This window comes from Stegodyphus dumicola, chromosome 9 (assembly GCF_044657685.1).
Source record: "Stegodyphus dumicola isolate Sdum_Otavi_A_Nest chromosome 9, ASM4465768v1".
In the NCBI taxonomy this organism is placed as follows: domain Eukaryota; kingdom Metazoa; phylum Arthropoda; class Arachnida; order Araneae; family Eresidae; genus Stegodyphus; species Stegodyphus dumicola.
This window is the reverse complement of record NC_140776.1, coordinates 64682409-64708103: the sequence shown is the minus strand read 5'-3', so window position 1 is coordinate 64708103 and position 25695 is coordinate 64682409. Positions and strand designations below refer to the sequence as shown.

Below are 25695 nucleotides of genomic sequence, written 5' to 3'. Positions count from 1 at the left end.
CAAGTCTTAATCTCTCTAATTCACACTGTTCGTTCCTTCTCCGCTCTTCTGCTTCTTCCTGTCTCCTACGTTCTTCTCTTTCCTCCCTCGCTTTCCTTTCTTATCTTTCCCTTTCCTCCCTCTCTTTCCTTTCTTCTCTTTCCCTTTCCTCCCTTTCTTTCCGTTCTTCTATTATTGTGTCTAAAACTCCTCTGACGAAGACTTCATCATAATCTCTACTTTCAAAAATTTTCTGTTTTAAATCAACTATTTTCAAATCTGCAGTCACATGAACTCCCAGTTCAGCTGCGAGATTTTGCAAATCTTCCTTACGAGCTCTTCCTAAGTAAGACATTGTTTCTATGTTTAAAATTAACGAACACTGTGTTCCTTATATTTCCTCAAAATAGCTCAAAAATGAAATATTTAAATTATATGAAGTTCATTCTCTCTACCACATTAATTGTGATTAAAATAAGAATAATAACATAGAGCAATATATATATCTACCGTATGGACAACTAAAATGAATATTAAATATAATATCAAATACGGTAATAAAATAAGACAATTTATTATTAACAGGAAGTAATAATCTGGTATCACTAATATTGCGTTCAATGATGAACTAATAAAATAAAGCAATTCAATATTAACAGGAGGTAATAATCTGGTATCATTAATATTATGTTCAATGATGAACTAATAAAATAAAAATACGCACGATTATTCGATCTCGGTCAGTGCCTCCAAAATAATTATGACTGTGATGCTTCTTTGGCGATATGAAGCAACTCCAATGATGGAACACAGCAATAACTTTTATTTAACACTCAAAAATGGCGACATAGAAACAAGAAGAGAAAACATATTCTATCATTTAAAAATAAATTACATTCTTCGTGCGAGAGTCGCACGAGGCACTCGAGTCTGGTTTCAAATATTGCCATTCCCAAATACCTTAATGTTCATCTATTTAAATTATTTAAACTACAAGATTTTAATATTTTTTAAATCTGTTACGCAACCAATAAACTATCGGCGACAAACAGACACTTAAATCGCATATATATGGGGTGAAGTAACATCATCTCTTTCGAAACGGCTGGCTCCCGGGCTTAGCGAAGCACACCGTTGGATTCCGCTGGTCCGTGGCACGCCACTTTAACCATTCGTGTCTCTGTGGAACTTTAATTAGCCGAGATACTAATTAAAAACTAATTTCCCCTACGTTTTCCCTACATTTTCCACTTTCTTTCTTGGGTTTTCCCTATTAGAGGGATTTGGCTACGTGCCAAATCCTTTCCTCTCGAATATCTACGGAACGGCGCCGAGTTGAAATTCGAGACGCGTATCCTCGGATTCCAAAAAAATCTCCGAATCCATCGATACCGTTCTCATCTTCGTACGACTTTAATCGGCCGAGATACTAATTAAAAACTATGGAAACATTAATTTCAGCGCTCAGTTTTCCGAGTGGCAACAATAAACTATCGGCGACAGCCACTTAAGCCGCTTATATATATATAAAGAAGATATAGTAAGTATGTATGAATTTTTGGGGGATTTTTTTCACGAACCCGTTTTTACGAGCACTTAGTTATAACAAGCAAATATCGCGCTTCCTTCGCTCGTTATAACCGAGTTCGACTGTATTTTGGTGATTTTGCTGTTGAATCGAGTTTTATGTGGTGTAAACGCCAAGAACGTGATATTTAATAAATAAAATAAACTCACAAAACGTTAATAATAAAAGGAAAGAAAAGTTTTGTAAAGCCATCTTAATAAGAAAGCACCTTAGTAAGAATGATTAATATTAATTTGCACATGAGTTAATATTGCATTATTTAGATTGTGATCATTAAATAATCTTTCGACGTACAGATCGCGTAAAGATTGTAGGTTCCGTTGGTGCTATTTTTTTTTTTTTTTTTTTTCCAACATATTCATTGTGATATTAATGTTATTTACAGTATATCGCTAAAAGATCGACTGATGTCATAGCCGAACTTTGAGCTCAGTTCATGATCTAGAATAAAGATACCGAGTGTTGCACCATTTATGTCAGATATATTTAAGTCAAATTCATATTTTCATTTTTCAGTTGCTAACGACAACGAAGAATTTAACGGATTCTTGTTTTTAGTTTCGAAACTCTTTAAAAATAAGGCAATTTTAAAATTTCTATTTATTTGCTTTTTTTTTTTTTTTTAAACTTATTTGCTTGCAAATAAGAATTATATCATAAATTTTACATTTAGCTGGTGCTAATGGATTGGAAGATACCGCATTTATAGCATAAAGAGAGCATTTCATAGCACAAAACAGTCATAAGTAAGTTTATTAACTGTAGTTTATGTGTAGTTGTTATTATTAGTGGTAGCAGTATAATAAAAATAAGTAATTATTTTTTAGATATAAAGTGTAAATGCAATATTACTAAGCAATTACTTAGGAGTACCGAATAAGTAACTAATTTTTTAGATAAAATATAAACGTAACATAAATATAAATGTACTATCTCGGAAACTTCATTACAAATTTATTATTATTCATTGTGATTTTATTATTGTTCTCATCATATCACTTATTATTTTCACTTCTAAAATTCGGTTCTTTGGGGTAAAAGCAGGCCTTGAATCTTGGACGGAAAAAGTCTTGCTGCCATATCACTTGCAGAAAATATTTGCAGATGTGTGCACATGATGCAATTAAAAATAAATTTAACTATGTCTTAAATAATTCAATCTGTTCTTAATTAAATATTTGCAAACGCTTGTATGTAGCATTAATTTATGTTATTAATATCATAGCATTTATTAATATTAAAGCATCATAGAACATTTATCGTCATTTTTTGTGATACTCTAAACTTCTGCATAAAAAAATTAAATAAAACTTTAAAAAAATCGAATTTCCGTAGAATTGAACTACTTCTTCCCTCTCCCACAATGGCTTGTATACCCTCCATAAATTTTATCACAGTAAAAAAGTTATTGAAAAAAATGCATTGAGTTCTTGAAGTTTTAAAAGAAAATGGATATCTATTTCTTATAAACTATGAAACCGGAACATTATGAAAAAATTTTACTGTTTTACACAGCATTTTCCTGTAACAGTTCAATGAATTTTTCCTTATCTAAGTAAACCAAAAAACTCCCCAAGACTGTAAATAATTTGAAAAATATTTACAAATTATTAATGTAAATATTATTATTTTATTAATACTATTTACAAATTATTAATAAAATATAATAATTATAATAATTAATAATAATTATTATTATTTATTATATATAAAAAATTAATAAATAATTATAATTAATATAATAATAAATTAAAATTAGAAAGGATGCTGACCCAGCTGCTTCTAGATTTGCATGTAAAAATGCAACAATGAATTCACTTAATTAAAATACCGTTAAAATTGCATTATAGTTATTTTTCATGTTTTCATTAAATTTCTATGGAGCATTTGATAATCATTTAACAAATTATTGTATTTTAGTTACTCAAATATAGTTCACTTTAAACTGTACGTTTGTTTTTGAAATATATTGCGTGTTTTTCATTTAAAACTTCTAAAAGTAAAACAAAGCATTAATTTTGTAAATTATTAATATTTTAAATGTGTATGTCACTTTCCATGCTACTGTATTTATCATTTCAACAACATAATTTTACTAATGCTTTGTATGAGTGAGCGCATTTTTCAAAAATTAAAAAAGTTATCTTATTCTCATGAATAGAAAGAATTAAGTTCTTATTAGAATATTAGAATTGAGATCTTTGAAATATTTCACAGTTTACAAATTAAGCTCCTGTTTTTTACTATAAAATATTTCATTACTCATATGTTTTGATAATTTTGTTTTGAATTAATAAAAAAAATCTGAAAAATCATATGAACATTTTTAAATATTCGTACTATGTTGCATAGAGGGCGACTGGATACTATTTTATAAATTAAATTGTTCTAGGCAAATAATTACGACATTCGTAATGAATTTTTTTTCCTTTCACATAATCCATTAGATTAAAATGAATGACTCAAAATGAACGAATTAATCTAAGATTCTCTACAAAACTTGACGAAAATGCATAAATGATGTTATTGTTTCTGTCTTGAGGAGAAATCCATTGAGATGGACTTGATCCGATAATCTTCCACTCCCTCTGCTCCTACTATCAACTCCTCGAAAGTACTTTCGGCTCCACATCTTTATCGTCAGACGTAGTATTTTTTAATACAGTTTCTTCCGCTTTATGAAATATTTCAAGATTTTATGCAAGACAGAAATTTGAGGACGCTGACATAGTTGTTCCTTAATTGTATTTTCCGCAAATATGGTTCTTTTCATAGCCATTCAAAAGTAAAATTACAGGAAAATCTTTAGCCTTCACGTTACTTAACTTCTAACAACCTGACACCTCGTATTGATTACACTGAAGGAAGTCTATCTCAAGGGATCTTTGTTTGATGTATACGGCTATTATCCTCGATATAAAAACACATTCTGCTTGATACATATTAGTTTGCCATTCCATTTAAAAACCTTTTTATGGGTTTTGCCGTACTGAGCCAAGAGATGATCCTCTAAATTCGGTAATTATCCTGCTCTATTTTATCAAACAGGTGTTTGTATGTTTTATTTACATCGCTTTCAAAATAGTAATATTTTTGTAGTGTTTGCAAGGGGAAATAAATGGTATTAATAATAACAAATATTTTTTTTTCGAAATTAGATTTTTGTGGCTAATTAAATAATATAAAAGTATAAGACCTCTGAAAATTTTTGCATTATTTGACAATAATTTACCAAATCTACCTGAGCTAAAAATCGCATTTTTAAGTCTTCTTTTAAGCTACTTTATTAGGGGATAAAAGATTAGGTGCCTAATAATTACAGTAATGTCCTTCTATAACGCTGCTTTCATTTCACAGTTTCCAATATAACACAAAAGAACCATACTTAAGAAACGTGATTTCGGAATAACCCTCACAGCAACATAGCATTCAGCCCATTTAACCGTGTAATAATCAGGTGATCCGAAATTTATTGCGTAAACAAACTCAAATTTTGGGGCAAAAAAGTAAATAATTTAATAAAAATTATATTTCAGAAAATTTACAATTTATGGTATCGATTATCTCACAACTGCTCAAAATGACGAAGGAAGGTTTTAACAGGATTTTATTATGTGAATTTTTAGTTAAAATTACATCTACCAAACATGGTTGCATGTGGATTCTAAAAATCTAAAGGACTGTTTTCGAATTCTTACTCTTCAAGATCAGTATTATACTGACTAAAGTATAATACTGATTTGAAATAGATCCTAAATAGAAAAAAAAAAAAAAAAAAAGAAAAAAGAAAGAAAAAAAAAAAAAAAAAGGAAAATATTCTGTGACATTCATGACAATAATGCTTCTTTATTATTCTTTATCTTTACTAAAAGTTACTTCAAATGTGAATAGTTTTTTGGATTTTTAGACCTGAAAACGGGTGTTTTTTAACTGTGCGGCTGCCTGAAACCGGTTGTATAGAAACGGTTTTACAGAAACTATGGAACGTTCATAGCAATGTTAAAAAATATAACATTTATAGGTGAAAATTTATGGATATTTATTGATGAATCCTACAAGGAGACTTTTCGCATACATCACAGAAATAATATTTTAGGTGATCTTCAAGTAAATACTAGAGAATAATGACGATCGCCCTTAGTATTATTAGATACTGCACGTAAAGTTTTGTCAGAGGGAACATAATTAAAAAGCTTTGCATGATAATATATCCTCCTCCAAGATTTTAGATTTTTATACCAGCTGAATTATCAGACATTGAATACTCGTCCAAAGCAAAGTCTGCACATATTTATTGACTATGAGCTATACTGTAATCATTCTGTATATATGTATATAATACAATAAAAAGTGCGTTTGATTTCGAATGATTTTGCTTGGTTCATGATGACGACCCGAAAGTCAACCAAAATCTATTTGTTCTTTTGTGCTTTTCCGTTTTACAATAAAATTTGTAAGTTTTATTTTATTTTATTTTGTCAAGTTTATTTTTTAACTTACATATTTAATATATATGTACTTTCAAGGATATTAATGTATTACATTATATTATTTCAAATCATGATCTAAATTTCGGATACAACATTATGTATTTCAACTTATATCAAAGCCTGCCTTTCTAAAATGCTCATTTAAAAAAAAAAAAAAATGTTTTATTTACTTTAAATACTTAAGATTATGCTGATTATTGTCATTTTTTTAACTTTACACATTTCAATATATATTTACTTATAAATACAAATTAAAAATAAGAAATTGTGTTAATAAAAAATCTGTACCTATTCACGCACATAAGATTTTAAAATTTAAGAATAAGTTGTCATTTTAATAATGATGTTGTTTTGTTAATTAATGCAAGAAGAGTTTGAAAGAAAATTTTATGCATTGAAGTTTCATATTTTGGGCAGAGAGCATCAAAGAAGCCCTTTAATAATTTTTTCACTATAATTTGATAAATTTTAGAAAACGAGGCAATAAAAGTATGTCATAAAATTTATTTCCTCCAGACTAATGTTTCGCAATATTTTTTTCACTTGCAACATTTTCATTATTAACTTTTCTGAAAAGAACAGATCTGTTTCATGTTTACATTTTGTTATAAATTTATATTTTAATTATCACATTTTTATTACAATTTTACAATATTTGTATTCAAATCCTATGTTTAGTTCCCTTTTTTCTTAAATATATTCAAGATATAATTGGTATCTTCTGCTTTGCGATACGATAGTTGACCTTTTTTTCATGTTACTTTTCTTCAGTCTTATTAAAAATAATCTATCTTCAGATAATGACAAGATCTATTTTTTTTTTCTTTTTTTTTTTTTTTTTTTTTTCGTTTTACATCGTTGCTTCTTTCTTTATATTTAATGTATTTCTGTTTTGCCACTTTTGCAGAGGACTGAAGAAGAACTAGCAATCTTTTTTTAGGTGAAAATTTGTCAAACAAAATTTTCTTAATTATTTTAAAAAAAAACTTTTTAATTAGTTATGGGATAGGTCATAGGCTGTGAAGTTGCGTAAATAAACTTAAATTTACACATCCAGACACAGAGCATCAAGTCTTAATTTTCCTTTTCAGCAGCAACTTTCCTATATCATCAACAAAGATGGGGTCAAAATATCACGAGATCATGAAAACGAAGTCTTTTCTGCCTTTCCGCATGCATTATATCACAGATGAGATGAAAGAACGAGCTCGGAAAGAACTTGGGGAAACAGAGGAAGTTAAACAGAATGCCTTAGCGGAAATGAAGAAGTTGGTTGAAGGTAAGTTTTTACTCACACTGTTTAGGAAGGCACCGTTGGTATGGGACACTGTTATTAAGACATCCTTCTGTGGACATTATGTTGCAAAGCCTAATATGGTTATATGAAAGCACGAGTAATAATGAATGCACAACATGAGAATAACAACATAAAATAAAATAATAACAAAAAAATTTTAAAAAATCTGAAATGTTTCAGATTTTAAATTACGCCCCTTTGGACGTTGCAACCCCCCAGGGTTGCGCTTGAGACGGTCGAACTATATTCTGCTGTTTCAAATGTAAACAAATATGTCCGCCATGTTATTCAAAATTTAAGCCTTAACCGCACCTAAACAGCTTTTAAATTGTTGATAATTGTACAAATATTGCTTGCAGATTTACTAAAGGCATAAAAACCTTAACCGGAAGATAAGAACAACATAATTCACTCATTTTTAAAGCAAAAAAATGTACAATTTACAAACATAGTATAAGAGTAAAGAAACTAAGATCACTGAGTGGATATGTACGGTTTGGTGCGGCCGATTGCAACCAAATTACGAGGTGCACATCTACATGTTATAGCAGTCCTATATACAAAATTTCAACGTTCTGAGGCTACTTGTTTTTGAGTTATGCGAGATACGTACGTACATACGTTCGTACAGACGTACATTGTTAAATTGCATTCGATAGCTGTCAAAATGGATATTTTCGTTGAAATATGCTGCCTGAAACTTTTCGCGATTACAATACTTCCTTTTTATTTCGTACAAGGAAGTAAAAAAAAGAAAAAGGGAGGGAAGAAAATGAATGATGGCTACCGAAAAGTCTAATTCATTTGCATATTAACAACATCGAATAAAATCTATAGCGCTTACTTTTTTGTTATTACAGCGGAACCGAATTTTGTCTGCCGAAATGAAGATGCCTATTTGTTGCAGTATCTCAGAGCAAGAAAGTTCAACGTAAAGAAAGCATTCACATTATTGCAGAATACATTTCTAACGAAGAAGGCTTATCCTGAAGTCTACGACGAACTCGACATTGAGTCACTAAGAAAAGCGTTCAAAACATTAGGTTCGACGTGTTTACCATACAGAGACGAAGAAGGGTGCGTTATTTTGCTTCTGCAGTTTGGTAAGAAGAATTGATATTATTATATTCTAGATATTTTTTGATAATATTCCTGATTTTTTATGACATTTCAATGTATGTTAATTTACTTACACTGCAAAATTCAAAAGGCTGTTTAACAACACAAAACTAATTCAGATATCCTCTATTAATTTTCCCAGTTGAAAATTAATTATTCAGTGGTTTTCAACTGAGTCACCACCAGTCTCAGTGTATTTGGCCACACGATCGATCTACCTACTTAAAACATTTCACACTTGGTGCTTCTTGGTTTATCTAGCTGCTACTAAACAGTTCGGGGAATGTCATTTTAACCTTCATTGTATTTTTCATTGTTAGGTAAGCAAAATCTCCTGAAACTACTAAAATTTACTTCTCAATTCCAAATTATAATCAAAAAGAAAAAAGAAGACATCTTATTCTCATATGATCTAAAGTGCATCGAATTTCATTTACTTGTAACTCTATTTATTAGACTAATTGGGAAATATTACTGACTTTGCTACAACACGAGCACTTTTTCTTTTGTAGGGGAATTGTAAGGGTAAGTTTGCATGCGTTCCTATTATTTAGTTTTTAAGAGCGATCTTAATGTACGTATAGCTTTAAATGTTGAGCCCAGCAGCGGCCGAGCGGTAAAGTCGCTGAACACTGGTAGTTTAGGGGATCGAATTTCGGCGAACGGGCTGGCTTCATGGACGTTTCGTGGTTTTTCCAATATATAATGTGTATACGAGCCGGTTTTCGTCAGAACGTCCTCCATGAAGCATCCCCTCTTTAGGCAGATAGCCCTCGTGTGCTTTGCCGTAATCAAATAAATCAAATCACCTTTAAATATTGAGATATCAGTAAGATATCTAGGAAGAATAAACAAAATATCCCACTTATGAGAGTCTGAGAATAGTACAAATTTCCATTATGCTCATGGTGCACAAAACTGTGTCCATTTTATTAAATGGGGGAAAATATGGATATCCTAGGTTTTATAGCCGTCACTGAACTTCGAACCTAAATACTAAGCAGATGATTTCGGAGTAGAGAAGAGGATCGCGTGAAAATTTTGCATGAAAATTTGTATGCAAAGGTTTTTAATATTTCATTTGATCTTCTCCTACGAGACATATGTAAATAATCGATATTATTAGATGTACTTTTACGGAGTGTTGAAACTATATTCGTAAAATTCCTTGTTATTTTAAGAAAAGTTTTAAATGAAAGAACTCAATGTTTGATGATATATAGCCTGTAGCTATCTTTTTCAAACATCTCTTGTATATTTATTCTTTCCGATCTTATCCATTAAATTATGCTAATCACCTTATACTGCTGCTACCATTTCATTACATGTTTGGGTTACATTTTGAAATATAACAGCATCACTCGAAATAACCTAGGTGGATACCTTGGCCAAGGGTGGTTCTGACTTCCCTTAAACACATTCTGTTATTGAATTTGCTGTTGTTAAAAGATCTGTTAAGTCCAGCATAAAAAAACCATACATAGACGTTTCGAGAATTAGCAGTGATTAGCCCTGTGTTTCCTTATTGGGAAATCCAGTTCCTCATAACTTATCTATAATTATAGGAGAGGCGAATTTTCGTTTTAAACCCGGCCATGACTATGAAAACATCTTCATCGTATGTTATGTGACTGATTTCAGGGCCTTTTCTTTAACCCTGTGCGGATTTATGTATGCACTTGTTGTGGCACTTGACTGAGATTGACTGGCAACTTCTCTACATTTTCACTAATCTTAATGACGTTTCAGATAACTAATCTGCAGAAGATATTAACTTTTACTTATTTGTAGGTTTCGCTAGGCGCGCAACATAAACTAACTCTAAAAAGCTCAAGTTTGGTGTATGTTTTTATTTAATGTGTAGCACATTGAAAATACAGTTATTAATGTATGCCATCAAGGGGATAAATATTTTTAAACTGTTAAAAGAAAGAGTATTTGTAATTAATTTTGTTGCAAAGAGTATGGATATATGCAAGGTCACGACTGCGATATGCAAAAAATGCCATAATGAATTATTTCAATGTTACCAGTATTTCCATAAACTTGTTTTATATCTAACGAAACTGAGGATAGTTGAAGTATAAGATAAAATTGATTCTAATAAATAAATCAAGATGCATAAGGCAATAGATATTATGTAAATTTTCTATTCAGAGTGTAAGTTTTACAGGAATCATCTTCCGAAAACTTTTGTACTAAGAAATGCTTACATTTCTAGAGAAAATTCGAAAACTATTAAATTCTGGATGTATAAAAAATAAGGGATAATTTGACTTAAAAAACACATGAGAAATCTCATGTATTTTTTAAATGCTCTGTTTCGCCTGAGATAAAATCTTATTTAATTTAATATGTAAGTGGGGGATTTTGTATGTAAGGTATATTTGCAATATTATTTATCTTGCAGTGTTCAGAAATGAATTTACATGAAATATCCCTCATTAGGAAAATGGGACACAGAAGTATTTAACATACAAACAGTCCTCAATCTGATGACAGCAACCGTGATGTTCAGCATTGAAGATCCCGCCACCCAAATATGTGGAGTTCGAATCATGCTTGACGTACGAGGGTCAAATCTAAGGCACATTCGATTGTTGACACCAAGATATATACATCTCTTTTCCAAAGCTTTGAGAGTAAGTCCCTGTAATGCGCTACTGTACTGTTTGCTTATAGTTAAAAATAACATGCAGTTTATTTTGCACGTAAATGCATTCTAATACAAAGGCCAATACAAAGTTTATGATAACGCATTTATATGATCTGATTTATTGATTAAAAGGCAGAACTTTTCTTTGTAAAATGAAATGATATTTAAAGCTGTGATGTCTATAATTCGGTTAGGATTTGAAGTCAACAATTTTAAAGCGATATAAAAATGTATTTTTTTTACGTTCCTTTAATATTTATTTCTGATTATATTTCATCTGGTTAAAACTGTCTGACTGTGAGGCTAAATTATTAGAATATTTAATTTTCTCTTTAATTTATATTTTCTATGTGTTTTTAAACAATTTAGTTACCTTAAACATAAATATTTTAATTTTGTTTCAAAATTGTTTACCGTTAGTTTCTTATTTCATTAATTTCATAATTTATAGAGATTTTTAAAATATTTCCCCTTATTTCTAACGAACAGTGTGACTAATTTAAAAGAATATTTAATATTTTTAATCAATAATTTATTTTTCCTAGACTTTTTTATTTACACTTACCTTACATAAATATTTTTATTATTTTAACATAAGTTTTTTTATTTTTGTGTTTGTTTTGTTTCAGAATTGTTTACCCGTTCGGTTTAAAGGAATTCATATATATAACGAGTCTGCAATTTTCCAATACGTCTGGTCCGTGTTGAAAATTTTTCTCTCGGAAAAAATCAAAAGAAGGGTAAGTATATGTTTTAATGTTAAAATTAACCATATTTAAGTTTTTATTAAATCTAAGATGAAGATCATTTGAAAGGATTCAAGAACCATTTATTTACATTTTAATTTCAATTTTATTTTCAGTAAATTTGTAATCATATAGATAATTTAACATCATGAAATGTTTTTTTAAATAATTCAGGTCTTCTTTAAAAGAGATAATAAATCTATCAGAGAATTTAACTTCGGTACAGGAATAGGCAGGATTAAAGTAGTTTTTAAGAGGGATTATCATGGGAATGTAAAATACTTTTTACAATAGATGGCGCTTGATTTCGGGAAAATGAGTACAGTCTGATAAATCCTGGTTATTATATTAATTAATAATTACAGTTAAACAGGGATTGCAAGTACAATTGGACAGGAAATAAATAGCGATGCGGCCTTAAAAGGCTATCAAATTATTTGGGATAACATTTTAGTTAATATTAGCACTATACTGTGATTAAGAAAACGACTAGAATAGGTGTGATAAGATATGTATGATAAGACAACAACTGAATATGATAAGATAACAACTGAATATGATAAGATAACAACTAGAATAGTTAAGGCAACAAACTGCTTGAGAAATATGGTTTTATAGCTTGTAATTCTTTTAAAAGATAATTGTTTAATTCAAATAAAAAAACTAACTTTATGAATGCTGAAATATGCATATTTATGGTTTTATTTGCATGCTCCAGGCGAGAATTAAATACTGCTTGGTTATAATTTGGCTGGCCTGATTAATCCTTTCACAGTTACGAGTTAACTATTCTTTAGAGTTAGGAATTAAGCAAAATCATATTAAGGTATTAAGACTACAAACTGAATAAACGTATTTCAAGTCTCTCTTCCAAATTAAAAAAAAAAAAAAAATACTGTGAAGTCATTTTAAGCCATCACTTGGATGACACGACATTCTGCTAATTGGCTATAAGTAAATTTCGCCCTAAGTGCGGGGTTCAAGCCAAAGATTAGTTTTTGATCTTCTAGGCAAATGTCCACGCATTTCACTCCGGGCAAATTCTGCTACAAAGATATTTCTCTCTCCTTTATTGAACATGTAAAAGCATTCATCGATTAGGCGAAAAGCAATCTTAGTTTGGCGTTAATTTTGAACAAAACTCTTATTGATTTCGAGACGCATACCCCTTTTCTTCAGGAGCAAAAATTTTTTAATTATTTTTTTTTATTAGTTTTAAATTTTACGTTGGCGTGCTTTTTCTTCCATACTCATATAAAAGAAATTTTTCAATAACCTAAAAAGAGAAGAGGGAAAAAAAGAACAGAAAAAAAAGGGACTGTTGAATTCGTAAATGGACACAATTAGAACTAGAGAATAACTTTAAGATTATTAAAATTGAAAAATAAAAATTTATCGCGACTAGAAATCTAAGAAAAATTTCAGGAGGAAAAAGATGCGATAGTATCTTAAAAGCGGATCGCTTAAATCACGCATCAAAGAAAAATATTTAAATAATAATAATGATAAATCTGAAGGCTTTCAGATTTTATATTACGCCCAGCGGTTTTTTTTTTTTTTTTTTTTTTTTTTTTTTAGGAACACATAGACAGAGCATTTAGCCTAACACGCTTTTAGTCTAAAAATATTTTAAAACAACATAGCTTTAGAATTTCTGATAGACAGTCTCACCCGCTGGTGGTAAAAATGTTTAATTCTGTACAGTGTTGCCGATGCTCGCTTTGAAATCGTTCAGTTTTTTAAGCAAAATTTCGTAAGGTTTTAGAAAATATGAAACAGAAAATAAAATAAATTTAAAATTCAGACTTCCAGGGGCCCATATCCTGGTGGAGGACAACGTTATTCAGAATTTGATGGCTTTAGGTACGGTTGCTTTTTCACAGTGCGAGAAATATATTTCATGTAGATTCTTCAAATTAAATTTTTTTAATATAATATAGGGCGATAATATTTGGTGACAACAATTTGAAAAGTGATTTAGCGCTTTTAGTGATTCAACTCAAACTGACATTTCGAGAATAATAGCCTTTCTGGGCTAACGCGTCTTTGAGCTAAAAGAACTGAAAGGGAAATAATGCAAAATTTTTTCGAAATATTTTGATGCGGAATTTACCTATGGAAGTGGTAATTCATGCTAGGAAATCTGACATCTCCACGTAGGCTTTTAACGCACACATTTAAAAATTTCCAAATACCTTAGTTACTCATATATACAAACAAAGCTATTTTCTCTTTCCTCTCTAAAGGCAAACTTCCGCATGCTATTGTTGCAATTTTGATTTCACTACTGCTCATTTATTATTCGACATTTTGCTGAAATTTTTATTTTATGTACAGTCTTGCATTTTTTATTGTGTTACTTTTATACCTTTGGAAAAAAAAAAAAATTTAGTTCTCGAAATCTACCCATCTGACAGGTTTGTAAGAATCCATTTCCCGCTCATGCAAGCTGATACGTATTCTCGGTACATCTAATATAACGCTTACAATTTAAAATTTGAAATTTAGCTCTGTTTTTAGGTTTCCTTTGAATTTTTTTTTAATACTGGACATCCAGACTGTCCTATTTTTCTCTGTTTTAACTGAAATTTTATTAACTGCATCAGCTTAGTAAGAGGCTCACTGAAAAAAAAGGAAAAAACAGAAGATATAAGACTATTTTTATTTCAAATTCTAGATGTAAGTTGAATCCAAGGTTATTTTGAAACAAAGCAAAAATTACATGTGAGTAGATAAAATAGTTTCTTCTAGCTCTAAATAAGGGTTTCTTAAACTTTTTTTCAGTTGCGACCCCCTTTTATCACTGAGATTTTTTCACGATCCCCCAGGACCCTTTACAAAAATTTTGTAAGATCCTATAAGTATTGCTCAAATCCGACACACGCGTGAGTGAAACTGTCAATTTTTTCACTTGTACTGTAATATACTATTGCAGTTTTAGGTCATTAACTTCACTCTAAATCTCGCAGGGTGAGATTTGGAGGGTGACAGCAGTTTTCGCTCCGTTTTCGTGTCAAGCAAAGCAAATTTACTGTCTTGGTAGCAGAACATGTTTCCCACTTGCAATAATAACCTTGGGGAAGGGAGTGAATTGAAGGAGCAGGACGACCCCCTGTCTTGCCCAACGACTTCTTATAACAGTATATTATCTCGTTGGTCTTGCCATTGTCCACCCAGATTGACCAAACAAGTTTGCTAAGTCAAAGAACGTTCTTTGGCTAAGCGCCATTTCAAGCGAGGACAGTTGTAACAATGGATACAGCTCCTTTGCCAAAAGTAAGTTCGCTTTTAAAATATATATACAATTATTTCTTAATATAAATATCTTAATTATTATAAATTATAGTTAGATTTATGTGTCAAAATTTAAGTATGTAATAAAAAGTAGTTTTAGTTTGCTCTTTTTTTTTAGGTGTCTGTAAATTTGCTTTAAGAGTGTAATGCTGTAACGTAGTTTTATTTATTACGTACTGCTAACACAATGAAAGCTGTACGTATGGATGGTATTTTTTGTAAATAATTCTTAACATTATTTTTATTTTTGAACAATTTACACAAAGCTATCGAATTTAGTTATTTAAATTTAGTTTTGCATGCATTCCTATTTCAAATAGGAAGAACAGCGGTGGAAAAAAAAAATGCATACTAAAGTTTTGATTTTTTTTATAACACAAGTGTGTAAATTATTTGGTAGTATTGGAAGAAATAAAAACCGTATACTTTACTGAATTTCCTATTGAAGTCATATCGTTTTCAGCTTCTAGTAGTTTTTAATAGATTTTTAACTTTCATTTTTTATAAATTCTGCTTATAGTTTGTGACAATAAAATTCACTTACTGTTGCAAAGCTGAATTTTTCCAAAATATAAATACTAGCACTACCTGGGTCATATCAGCATTCTAAAACTTATATTTTTGCAAATATGTTGTTATTCTCGAGAGTGTAGGTGTAGCTACAAAAGTCCGGGAGGCCAATAAAGCTGATAAGACGGCTTTCCGTTTACGATTTAAAAAAAATCTTGCATTCTTTAAAAAAGACTGAAAGCTTCAGATTTTAAATTACGTCCAAAGGGGCGTTTTTTTAACATTTTGTGTGTTACCTTTATTTATTAAATATCATGTTCTTCGCACTTAAACCATAAAAACATTCAACAGCAATATCGCAAAATAATTTTAAAATGAACATATCTTTAGAATTTCCAATACAGAGTCTCGCGAGCTGGAGGTATATATATATATATATATATATATTTTTTTTTTTTTTTTTTTTTTTTTTTTTTACACGAGCAGTCTTGCCATTGCTCGCTTTGAAATCGTTTACTTTGTTAATCAAAAATTCGTTGAAGTATTACGAAATATTAAATAATAAAGAAAATAATAAAACCAATTTCAAATTCAAATTAGGGCTTCCACATGCCCATATTCTATGGAAGATTACCTTATTCAAATTTTGTTGGCTCTAGGTGCCGTTGTTTTATTACAATGCGAGAAACATACATACATTCATGCAGATTCTTCATTATTTAATTTCTTTAAATATAATGTTTGGTGGCAGCAATTTGAAATGAAACATATCGGGAATCGATGCAAAATGCCAAAACGAAATTAACAGTCCTTCTGGGAGAATTGCCCCTTTGGACTAAAAAAAAAACCCAGCTATTTAAAAAAAAAAAAAAAAAAAAAAAAGTTTTGATTTTCTGATGACAAACTGAAAACTGTTGTATTATTAAATGTTCCAGGTCTACTCTGTTTTTAATTAAAAACTATACCGAGTCCGGATTTTTGAAAATTCCAGATATTCAGTTGACTTTATATGCTATATACATGTATTTATTTTATGCTAAATATGTATTTACTGACAAATATACGTATATGCCAATATATAATACGTACACCAAATGTTTATTTCTTTTAATGCAAATAAGAAAATTAAAAGAACAGTATTTATTTTTAAAAAATGTAAGGCATGTTTTTTTCAGACTTAATTAAATAGTAAAATTCGTACATGTCTAAACATTTTTATTTCAACTGAAACAAAACGACTTTTTTATATGTAAGCCATAAAACCTAAATGTTTGATGCATTTTTATTTTATAATATGAAAATTAAGCAATATTGCCTTATATTTGTGGCAGCGCCTATCATATTTAAAAAATTAACTTATTTTATTAACAGATAATAGAATGGACAATTAAAAAACAGCTTCCCCTCCCTTCTATTGCGGGAGAAAACCTAATTCGACGAGTTATTTTTATTTATTTATTTCCCCCTTCTAAGAAAACTTGTCAGGCATACTTTCAATATTGTCGAAATATATACTAATTTAAACATGATAATTCTAAAATGATTCATAGATTAATTCATATACATCAACTCAATAGTTAGAAAGTTAAACTAATGACATTTACTTATTACTTTTCAAGATTAATGCCTTTTCATTTCAATTAGTTATATCTTATCCTAGTGATATTAAAATGAGTGAGAGGATCTGATAAAGTAATGTTCAAAATAATATAATTGTTTACATTAGCAAAAGCTATTGTTGTATCAAACAAGTCTTATAAACCTTTTCTTATCCACAGTCCTTTAAAGTAGGAAAGAAATGTAAGTAACCTGATTTTAATAAACTCATATGAATTCATTTTCTGGTTTAGATAGGATTTAAAGACCCAGGTAACACAGCTTGTTTACATTTTCAATAACTAAGTTATGTGAACACTGTTAGAGGTGTAGCCAGAGTTCTTGCTGCCTTGCTCAGTGCACAATAAAAAGGTCTATAAAATGTCAAAATGATATATATAAAAACAAAATATCTGGGTTTATTTTTGAAATAAAACATTAATTCTAATACCGTAAAGTACTATTTTGTTTGTTTTCCTATACACAAAATCATTAATAGTATTCTAAAAGTTTGATTTAATACTCTATCAGCTGATTTGTAGACAGTATGGTACAATTTCTCAGTCTTAGGTGTTTTTTAATCCTTTGGAATTGCATTCTGAAATTTTATGAACTGCAGAAGTTCAAAGTTACCATCCTTCCACCTGCCTTCGAAAACACTACCGCAAAGAATCCAGTAAATGTAAACGCTGCAAAAGCACAAAGCTGGTAGAATTCTCTTGCGGTCTCCTCGCTTTCTTTCGCTGCTGTTCAAAATTTATTTGCATGTCTCATTTTTTCTCAATTTATTATTATTTTGTCTGATTTCCGTGCTATGTTTCCTAAAAGTGATTTTAAAGTGTTTGCAAAGAAAATTTACAAAACTGCATACTCGAGTACTTGTCTCGGCATGAAATTAAGCATAATGGTTGAGATACAGTCAAAGAAATATTAAATTGCGTTTAAAGAATGTTTCCTTCTAAGATAATATGTTGCCGAAAATTTTCTTAACGGAATAGTTTTTGGGACAATTTTGAGAAAATGGGGGAAGGCCAAATTGATTTCAGTAACTAATATTTATTTTATGTAAATTTTACTTACGTATGCTTAATATTATATTTCTTGCTGCTCATTCAGAGTCGTAGCTAGGGTTTTCAGCGCCCAGGGACAACTGAAGATTTCGCGCCCCCTACTGCTTGCCAAGGATGGAAAACATTTAATTCTAAAATGCCGTAATATCAGTTTGGCGCCCCTTGGATCCTGCGCCCGGGGACAGATGCCCCTTGTCCCCCTCTAGCAACACCCCTGCGCTCATTTTAATTTATATGCCCTAAATACCATGTTTAACAGGCTGTTAACCAACAAATGCTTAATATCATGCTTTTTCTCCGAACATTAATGCACATCCCCTAAATAATGCCCACTAGCGGCAAAGTCGCTGAGCACTGGTAGTTCGGTCCAGAGTTTGAATCCCATGAAGGAGCTGGCTGCATGGACTTTTTTGTGGTTTTCTCCATGTGTACCGTGTATACGAACCAGTTTGCCTTACAAAGACCTCCACGGAGGCATCCTTCCCATTAGGCAGATTTTTGATGGCATGTCAGCAACTAAAGAACAAATAAAGGCTTTGAAAAGCTGTCAGAATTTTATCGAACCTGTCGAAATTATGCTTGGCAGTAGATTGGATCAAGCTCTGAATACAAAAACAGGTCAATTTGAAACCAAAATTGTAAAAGAAACATTTCAGTATGTTTCGGTCATAAAAACAATTGAAATGGTTTTGTCTAAGTTTGTTTCTTCTGGCTCATAAAGGTAAGCTGTAAATGCATGTGCCTCTAGTGCCAAAGGTCTTTTTAATGATATTTTTGCAATCATTATGTAATAAACGTGTGTATTTATATATATTAGAGAGAGATGACCTAAAAGCATTAGTTTTGCTCACAGAACTTTTGATCAGCTAAAATTATTGGAAAGAAAGAGGGGAAAAGGTTTTATTCATTATTAATGAGTAAATATTTGGCATAAGTCTATGCATAAAAAATAATTTCATATGCTTAGCTATAAAATTCTTTTCATAGGATAATATTTTTAGTTTGCAGTGTATGTATATGTAAATAAGCTATTGATACTATATGTAAGTGAGCTGAGCTGCATATCCTTTGAAATTTGCTACATATTCTATCTTGAATGGTTCATGTGTGATATTTATATAGTTTCAATTAATTATTATATTTCACATGCAATTTTTATCCAGTATATGTCTTTTATATATATTTTTATTTTTATTTTTGTAGGGTAAAGGCAAAGCAAGTATTTTAGCATCAGGCTGTTATTTGAAAAAAATAAAAAAAAAAATCCAAATTCTGCACTTCTAATATTTGCTAAATGTAAGTATTGAGGAATTTTGATATGCTTTGCACTAACTTTCATTTTAAGAGGGCAGATTATATTAAAATGAGCCATTTTACAACAGTGAATGTATTTGGCCTCATGTTGCTAAAATTCATCTTCTCAGGCTGCTTTCGACTATTGTACCCACAGATGATGCATGGTCATTTAGCTAATCTCTGTAGAATTGGAATTGCACTGATTTGAATGTCACCTACATACTAGCAAATATTTCAAGAGAATAAGATGGTTTGTAATATGTGTGATGCCTTTATATGATCTAAATCTAAAGCATGACACTAATCATATATATGCATGTATATACAGTGAACATAGAATTTTTTTTTTTTTTTTAACTTGTAAAGTGATGGAAAAATTGCTTCAAGGTGAAATTCAAAAGATACACTTCCAGCCAGACTATAGCGATCATGAAATCAAGAACAAACATCTTTACAATAACAATAGTTTATTATGAACAACAATAGTTTATTATGAAGGGATGATACTTGTTTTCATAAGGAAAAGACAGACTAATTCTCCATATAGTTTGTTCTTTTTACATTTTTATGTACATTATTTATTACATTTTTCATTAAGAAGCAATGCACAAATAGACTATCCTATTCTATATTTGCATCAATATAATATTTACATATTCCTATATGTATTTATACTGCATTTTTACAGAAACTAAAAGCAAAAGACCTCTATGTGAATAAAATTACTAGGAATTACTTATTTTTGAAAGAAGAACAAATTTTCTGGCGATATTTTTTAATTGGAAAGATATACTTTCTAGTATGGCTCATTGATATTTGACTTGTCCTAATAGATAGGTAATGGATGTATTCTTAATAAAGAAATTTATTTTCAGGAAATAGAAGACATGGAATCTCTTGGGCCAGCTCAGAATAAACAGCCCATTATAGTGTGTATTACAAGTTCATTCTATATTAAAACAGTAAATCACTTAATAACATGCCCAAATCATGCCATGAAGGCATTTGACATTCTATTTAAAACTAATTTTGTATTTAGCGTTCAATATGCACATACATCAACAAATTTTTATAATTTTGTGGCAAGCCTTTTGTATAATGTCAGCACTCCTAGAGCTTGTGTGGACTCTTTAAATACATGATTGAGTATGAATTTATTGCATTCTGTACATGCATTACATTTCATATTTTTAATGTCATTTTATTGTCATATTTTCCATTTTTATATATGTATATATATGTACATATATTTACTAATAAAGAGTTTTTCATGCATTGCTTGTTTTCACTTATATTTAAAATACTTCGTTCATTGAAATTAATATAATTCTGCAGTTATGGTAATGATTCCTATTCGGATTTAATCAACAAATGAAATACATAATAATTTTCAGCAGAATTATGAAAAATGAATTTTTAGCTTACACATGTGAGCTATAATCCTTATTATTTCACTTTAAAATTTACTTTATTTTTCCCAAATGAGACTTGGAATTAGCATATATAAAAATAAGTTATAGTCTAAAAGTATATGTAAGCATTTATTCACCTGTAATGATTAATGTATTGAAATTTGTATGCATATAACTTCTCAAAAATAGAAAGCGTAACAAGCTAACTGAAGATTTTAGATTTTATTCATAATTTGGGGTAATAATTAATTTTAAGGTCTTCATAATTATGTAATAAGAAATAAAAACATTTCTTTTGCAATATTTTGTGCAATATATGGAGCTAAAAACAATAGCATGAGAGTATTTTATGGTTACTTATTTTCTGAATCTCATACATTGAAAATAAAGTTGAATAGTTTTCATGTAAGGGAAATTAAATTCGCATTTGTTTCTTAGTTCAATGTATATTAAAATTTATTATTCGATTTTTTATGCATATTATGCTCAAGTAGACAAACTACTAGTAACATCAATTCACAAATTGTATTAATATATTCACTTATAAGTAGCATTTTAAGAAGTTAAATCTATCAGATTATGATACAGGTTTACTGACACATATATATATGATCAGCTGTTCTAACACATTCAAATTTTCATTATAAAATTTGTCAAGAACTATTTTTAATAAATTACTTTTCCAACTAGTATGATTATTTAATGGAAAATTTAGCTTACAATTTACATGATTACGTGCCCAAATCTTGTGAATAAGCATAATTTGCTTTTTTAAATTAAAATATGTATACAAAATTTAGAATGTATATCACTATATATATATATATATATATGATTCATCTAAAATGATTTTATTAAATTTCTTTTATGAAAATAAGCATTTTTTGATTTCTCAAATCAAATTTTGAAAATATCTGAAATATTTATTCAAAGTTTTAAGTACCTGGAAAACCTTATTTTTTATTCAAAAACTAAGTTTTTCATTGCGAATATCTTGCTATTCCAGTTTTTATATATAAGTTGCATTGACGTTCTTATTTTTATTGCTTACTACACATAAAGGTTCTGTAAAATAAAATATATTCTGTGAATTCAAAGTAATTTCACATCAGAAGTACTGTGAGGAAGTGATAGTGTTAAGTATTTCAGAATGTTAACTACACCAAATTTTCAATATTTTAATATGGATGTAATTTTTTATATCTATATTTCGTTAGATTTGGAAAGAAAAACTATATGTCTAAACAATGAAGATATGATTGTCTTTAAACTGTGTTTTTTTATTTCAGTGATGGTCTACTTTGATTCATAATCCAGTTTTTATATATAAGTTGCATTGACGTTCTTATTTTTATTGCTTACTACACATAAAGGCAAAAGCCATGTTTCTGTAAAATTTAAATATATTCTGTGAGAAAGTGATAGTGTTAAGTATTTCAGAATGTTAACTACACCGAATTTCCAATATTTTAATATGGATGTAATTTTTTATATGTATATTTCGTTAGATTTGGAAAGAAATCTCATCACCAATAAATGTTTAAGTAAGCACATAGGTAGCAAATCTAAAACAGATGTATATATCAGATAATTAAAATCACAATAGCATGTTAAAAAGTAGTGTAAAATATTTTTTTCAAGAGATAATATTAACCAGATATCTAAAACAATACATCAGCTATAAAGTTTACATAGTAAATACCAATTTTCAGTTTGCCTATAAAATAATTATATAAAAATCACACCACCAAGGAGTGAGCAGACTATTATTATAACTCCTTGTAATGTGTGTGGTTTCACCCGAATATCGGGCGATATCTGACTATCGAAGAAGAGCGAACGAAGAAAGGGTCACTCCTGTTTTTGTGTGAAAAGGAACCGCTTTTTACTAGAGTGAAATATCGCTCTTTCGAGGTTGGTGCCATTTTGGCATTAGAGGGAGGTGGGATATCACTCCTTTAGAGTCGGATAGGACTCTTTCGAATTTAGAGTGTTTAATTTCTAATTTTAAGACATAGAACAATGGGAAAATTTTAAATAAGTAACAGACGAAATGACAGCGTCACGTGCAAACCAAGGAAAATGAACTTTTATATTATAAAAAGAATGCGTCGAAACTTTTTCGTTTTTTTCATTCCCTGTATTGTCTTATCTTTATCTATATTTAGATACATTGTGTAAAAATATTTGGTATTTATAAAATTATTATAATAAGTTAAAGGAAATATAAAAACTGTCAAAATTTTTGGCGACTCCCTGCTGCAGGTCCCGCGACCCCCTTGGGGGTCGCGACCCACAGTTTAAGAAACCCTGCTCTAAATCATACTTTGTCTTTAAAGAGACAGTCTTCAAAATCAGTTTAATTCAGTGTGTAACCAAAGTGTATTCTAAACTGGAAATCTGCCTTAACCCAGCTTTACATTTCATTTTGATAGAATTAATTTAATTTCATACTCATACATCTTTTTTAATCACTTCCAGTACCTATATTCGAAATCTGGCTGTATCAAAAATACTGTTATATAAATTCATCACTTTCACTACCAAATTCCTAAGATGCTTAAACAGATAAATTTGTAATTGCTATCAGTTTTAAGTCTAATTGCATTTGAAAGAACACCATTTTTCTCCGCTTATTGACAGCAATAAACCAGTATTGGTAATTGTTGACTATATACTGTGATTTTTACTTTCAGGTTCATTTTCACGGAGACAATCAAAAGAATCTGCATAAATTCATTCCAAAGGCCATTTTACCATCGGAATATGGGGGCGATTACACTACTTTCAGTGCGGAAGAATTTTTCCCAAATGAAGTCGAGAGGTTTTACGAAACATACCGTGAAATCCTTCGATCAGGATATCAAAATTAATAACCCTGTAATTCTTCGACTTGCGGCTGATGAATCCTTTTTTATCATACATTTATCTTTGAAACCTGATTGGCTAAGGAGTGTCCAACTGTTCAGACATACACCTAAAGTGCCAAAGAACACACTTGTGTCTGAAGATTATTTATTATTTTGTTATCATGCGCATGATAACTTTCTAATTTACTTCGTGTTTTTATTCTTTCACTAAATTGCACTTTTTCTTTTTTATTTATGTATTTAAGTAAGAGTAGAAAGAAAATTTACATAGAACTAGTATCGAACAATAACATCAGTGCAATTTAATTAAGAAGAACAGTTTTTTTTCCCCTTCTTGTTTTGTACATACTGAAATGAATTCTGCCCATAAGGAAAGCAGTCATATTTTAGCGAATACTTGTGCTTAGCAAGAGACGGAACTTTGCTAGACAAAGCAAAATATGGACATCATTATTTAATTTGAATACATTTATGTAATGATGAGGAAATGTACTCAAGTTGTTTTTAACTCAATAAGTTTCGTTTGTATTCCAAACTCTCTTTTTTGGCTGGAGGAAAAATGAAAGACGTGTTTGTTTAAATATGCAGTCTAATAACATCACGCGCGTTCTGCAATAAAAAAGAAGTATTATAACTGTAAAGAATTTTGAAGATAAATGCTCAATTTTTCTAATATGTATTTCCTCGATATTATTACTTTTATGTTATATTTATTAAGACCTACAGAGAAATAAAATTATTTATTTCCAGTTTTTGTGTGTTCATTAAAAACCAGACCATAACGTCTAATAATGAACTTACATTAAGATAAAAATATATAAAGAAATATTTCAAAGCTGTTAAACAACAAAAGTTCGTCTTTGTTCACAGACTCGCTGTATGACGTTTTCATGGCTTCTGTTTAATAATTAGATAACAAAGTTGTAATTTGTAAGTATTCAATTAAGGTAAAAGTGTACAAATATTTAAAAAATAGTGTTAATAGTTGTTATGTTCTCTGCAGTTTTAAACTAAATTTCGCTTAGTATGAAACTTTGCCCGTGATAATGCTTTAGGATCAAAAGACACCTCACTGTACGTAAAGTACTTTGTCAAATTTTACATTTAATCCATAACTTATTATCTTATAATTCTAATATTATCTACTTTTATCAGACAAAAATGATAATTAAGACTGCTAACTGCAGATATTTTTGTAAAATAATACTGATATGATACATTCATCGAGGTAAACGAAGAGTTATGAGCATTAAATTATTATTATGCGTTATAACAATTTCTTAACAATGGTAGAATTATATTATTACGAAACGAAAAACAATGACGAAACAATTAAACGTTTACGAAAACAATTTTCTCTGTATAGCAATTTATTTTCGGAACATATTATTCACAATCGTTTTACAACATTCCATACAGTTTCATATTTTATTTATAAAGTGACCATAATTGAATTTGCTAACTCTATCCCTCATCTGAGATTTCGGAATTGAATGGAATATTTGAGTATGGCAAAGTGCACTATCATCAATGATCAAAGGGCTCAACGCTGATTCTGATATACCTAAGGAAAGCAATGATTTCATGGAGAACTTTCTAATAAAAACTGACCCATATTTACATTATAGACGCGGAAAATCAGGAAAATACCATGCAACAAGCCCGCTCAATAGCTAACCAGATTTCCGAGGTTTTAGATACTTGACCAATAGTTGATCAAAACAGTGTGCAGATTAAAATAATAAATTTATTTAATGGAAACACTGGAATAT

General features: G+C 29.7%; 2 protein-coding genes across 8 annotated transcripts in view; one reads left to right on the top strand and one right to left on the bottom strand.

Annotated features, from left to right (window-relative positions):
- LOC118193879 (alpha-tocopherol transfer protein-like) overlaps window positions 1-25695 on the bottom strand; it is a 304429-nt gene that overhangs the window by 84503 nt on the left and 194231 nt on the right. The window lies entirely within an intron of this gene.
- LOC146995370 (alpha-tocopherol transfer protein-like) lies at window positions 2078-24672 on the top strand. 5 transcript variants are annotated; one of them, XM_085823534.1, is made up of 7 exons: window positions 2078-2148; window positions 2241-2313; window positions 7149-7336; window positions 8215-8457; window positions 10922-11115; window positions 11759-11869; window positions 23750-24672. In XM_085823534.1, the coding sequence occupies exons 3-7, from the start codon at window positions 7177-7179 to the stop codon at window positions 23924-23926; spliced, it is 885 nt and encodes a 294-aa protein (XP_085679660.1). In that variant the 5' UTR covers window positions 2078-2148; window positions 2241-2313; window positions 7149-7176; the 3' UTR covers window positions 23927-24672. The 5 variants fall into 5 exon arrangements, with proteins under 5 accessions (XP_085679660.1, XP_085679663.1, XP_085679661.1 ...); XM_085823537.1 differs by lacking the exon at window positions 23750-24672 and adding exons at window positions 19549-19641; window positions 20517-20916 and having other exon boundaries at window positions 2084-2313; XM_085823536.1 differs by having other exon boundaries at window positions 2133-2148; window positions 7152-7336.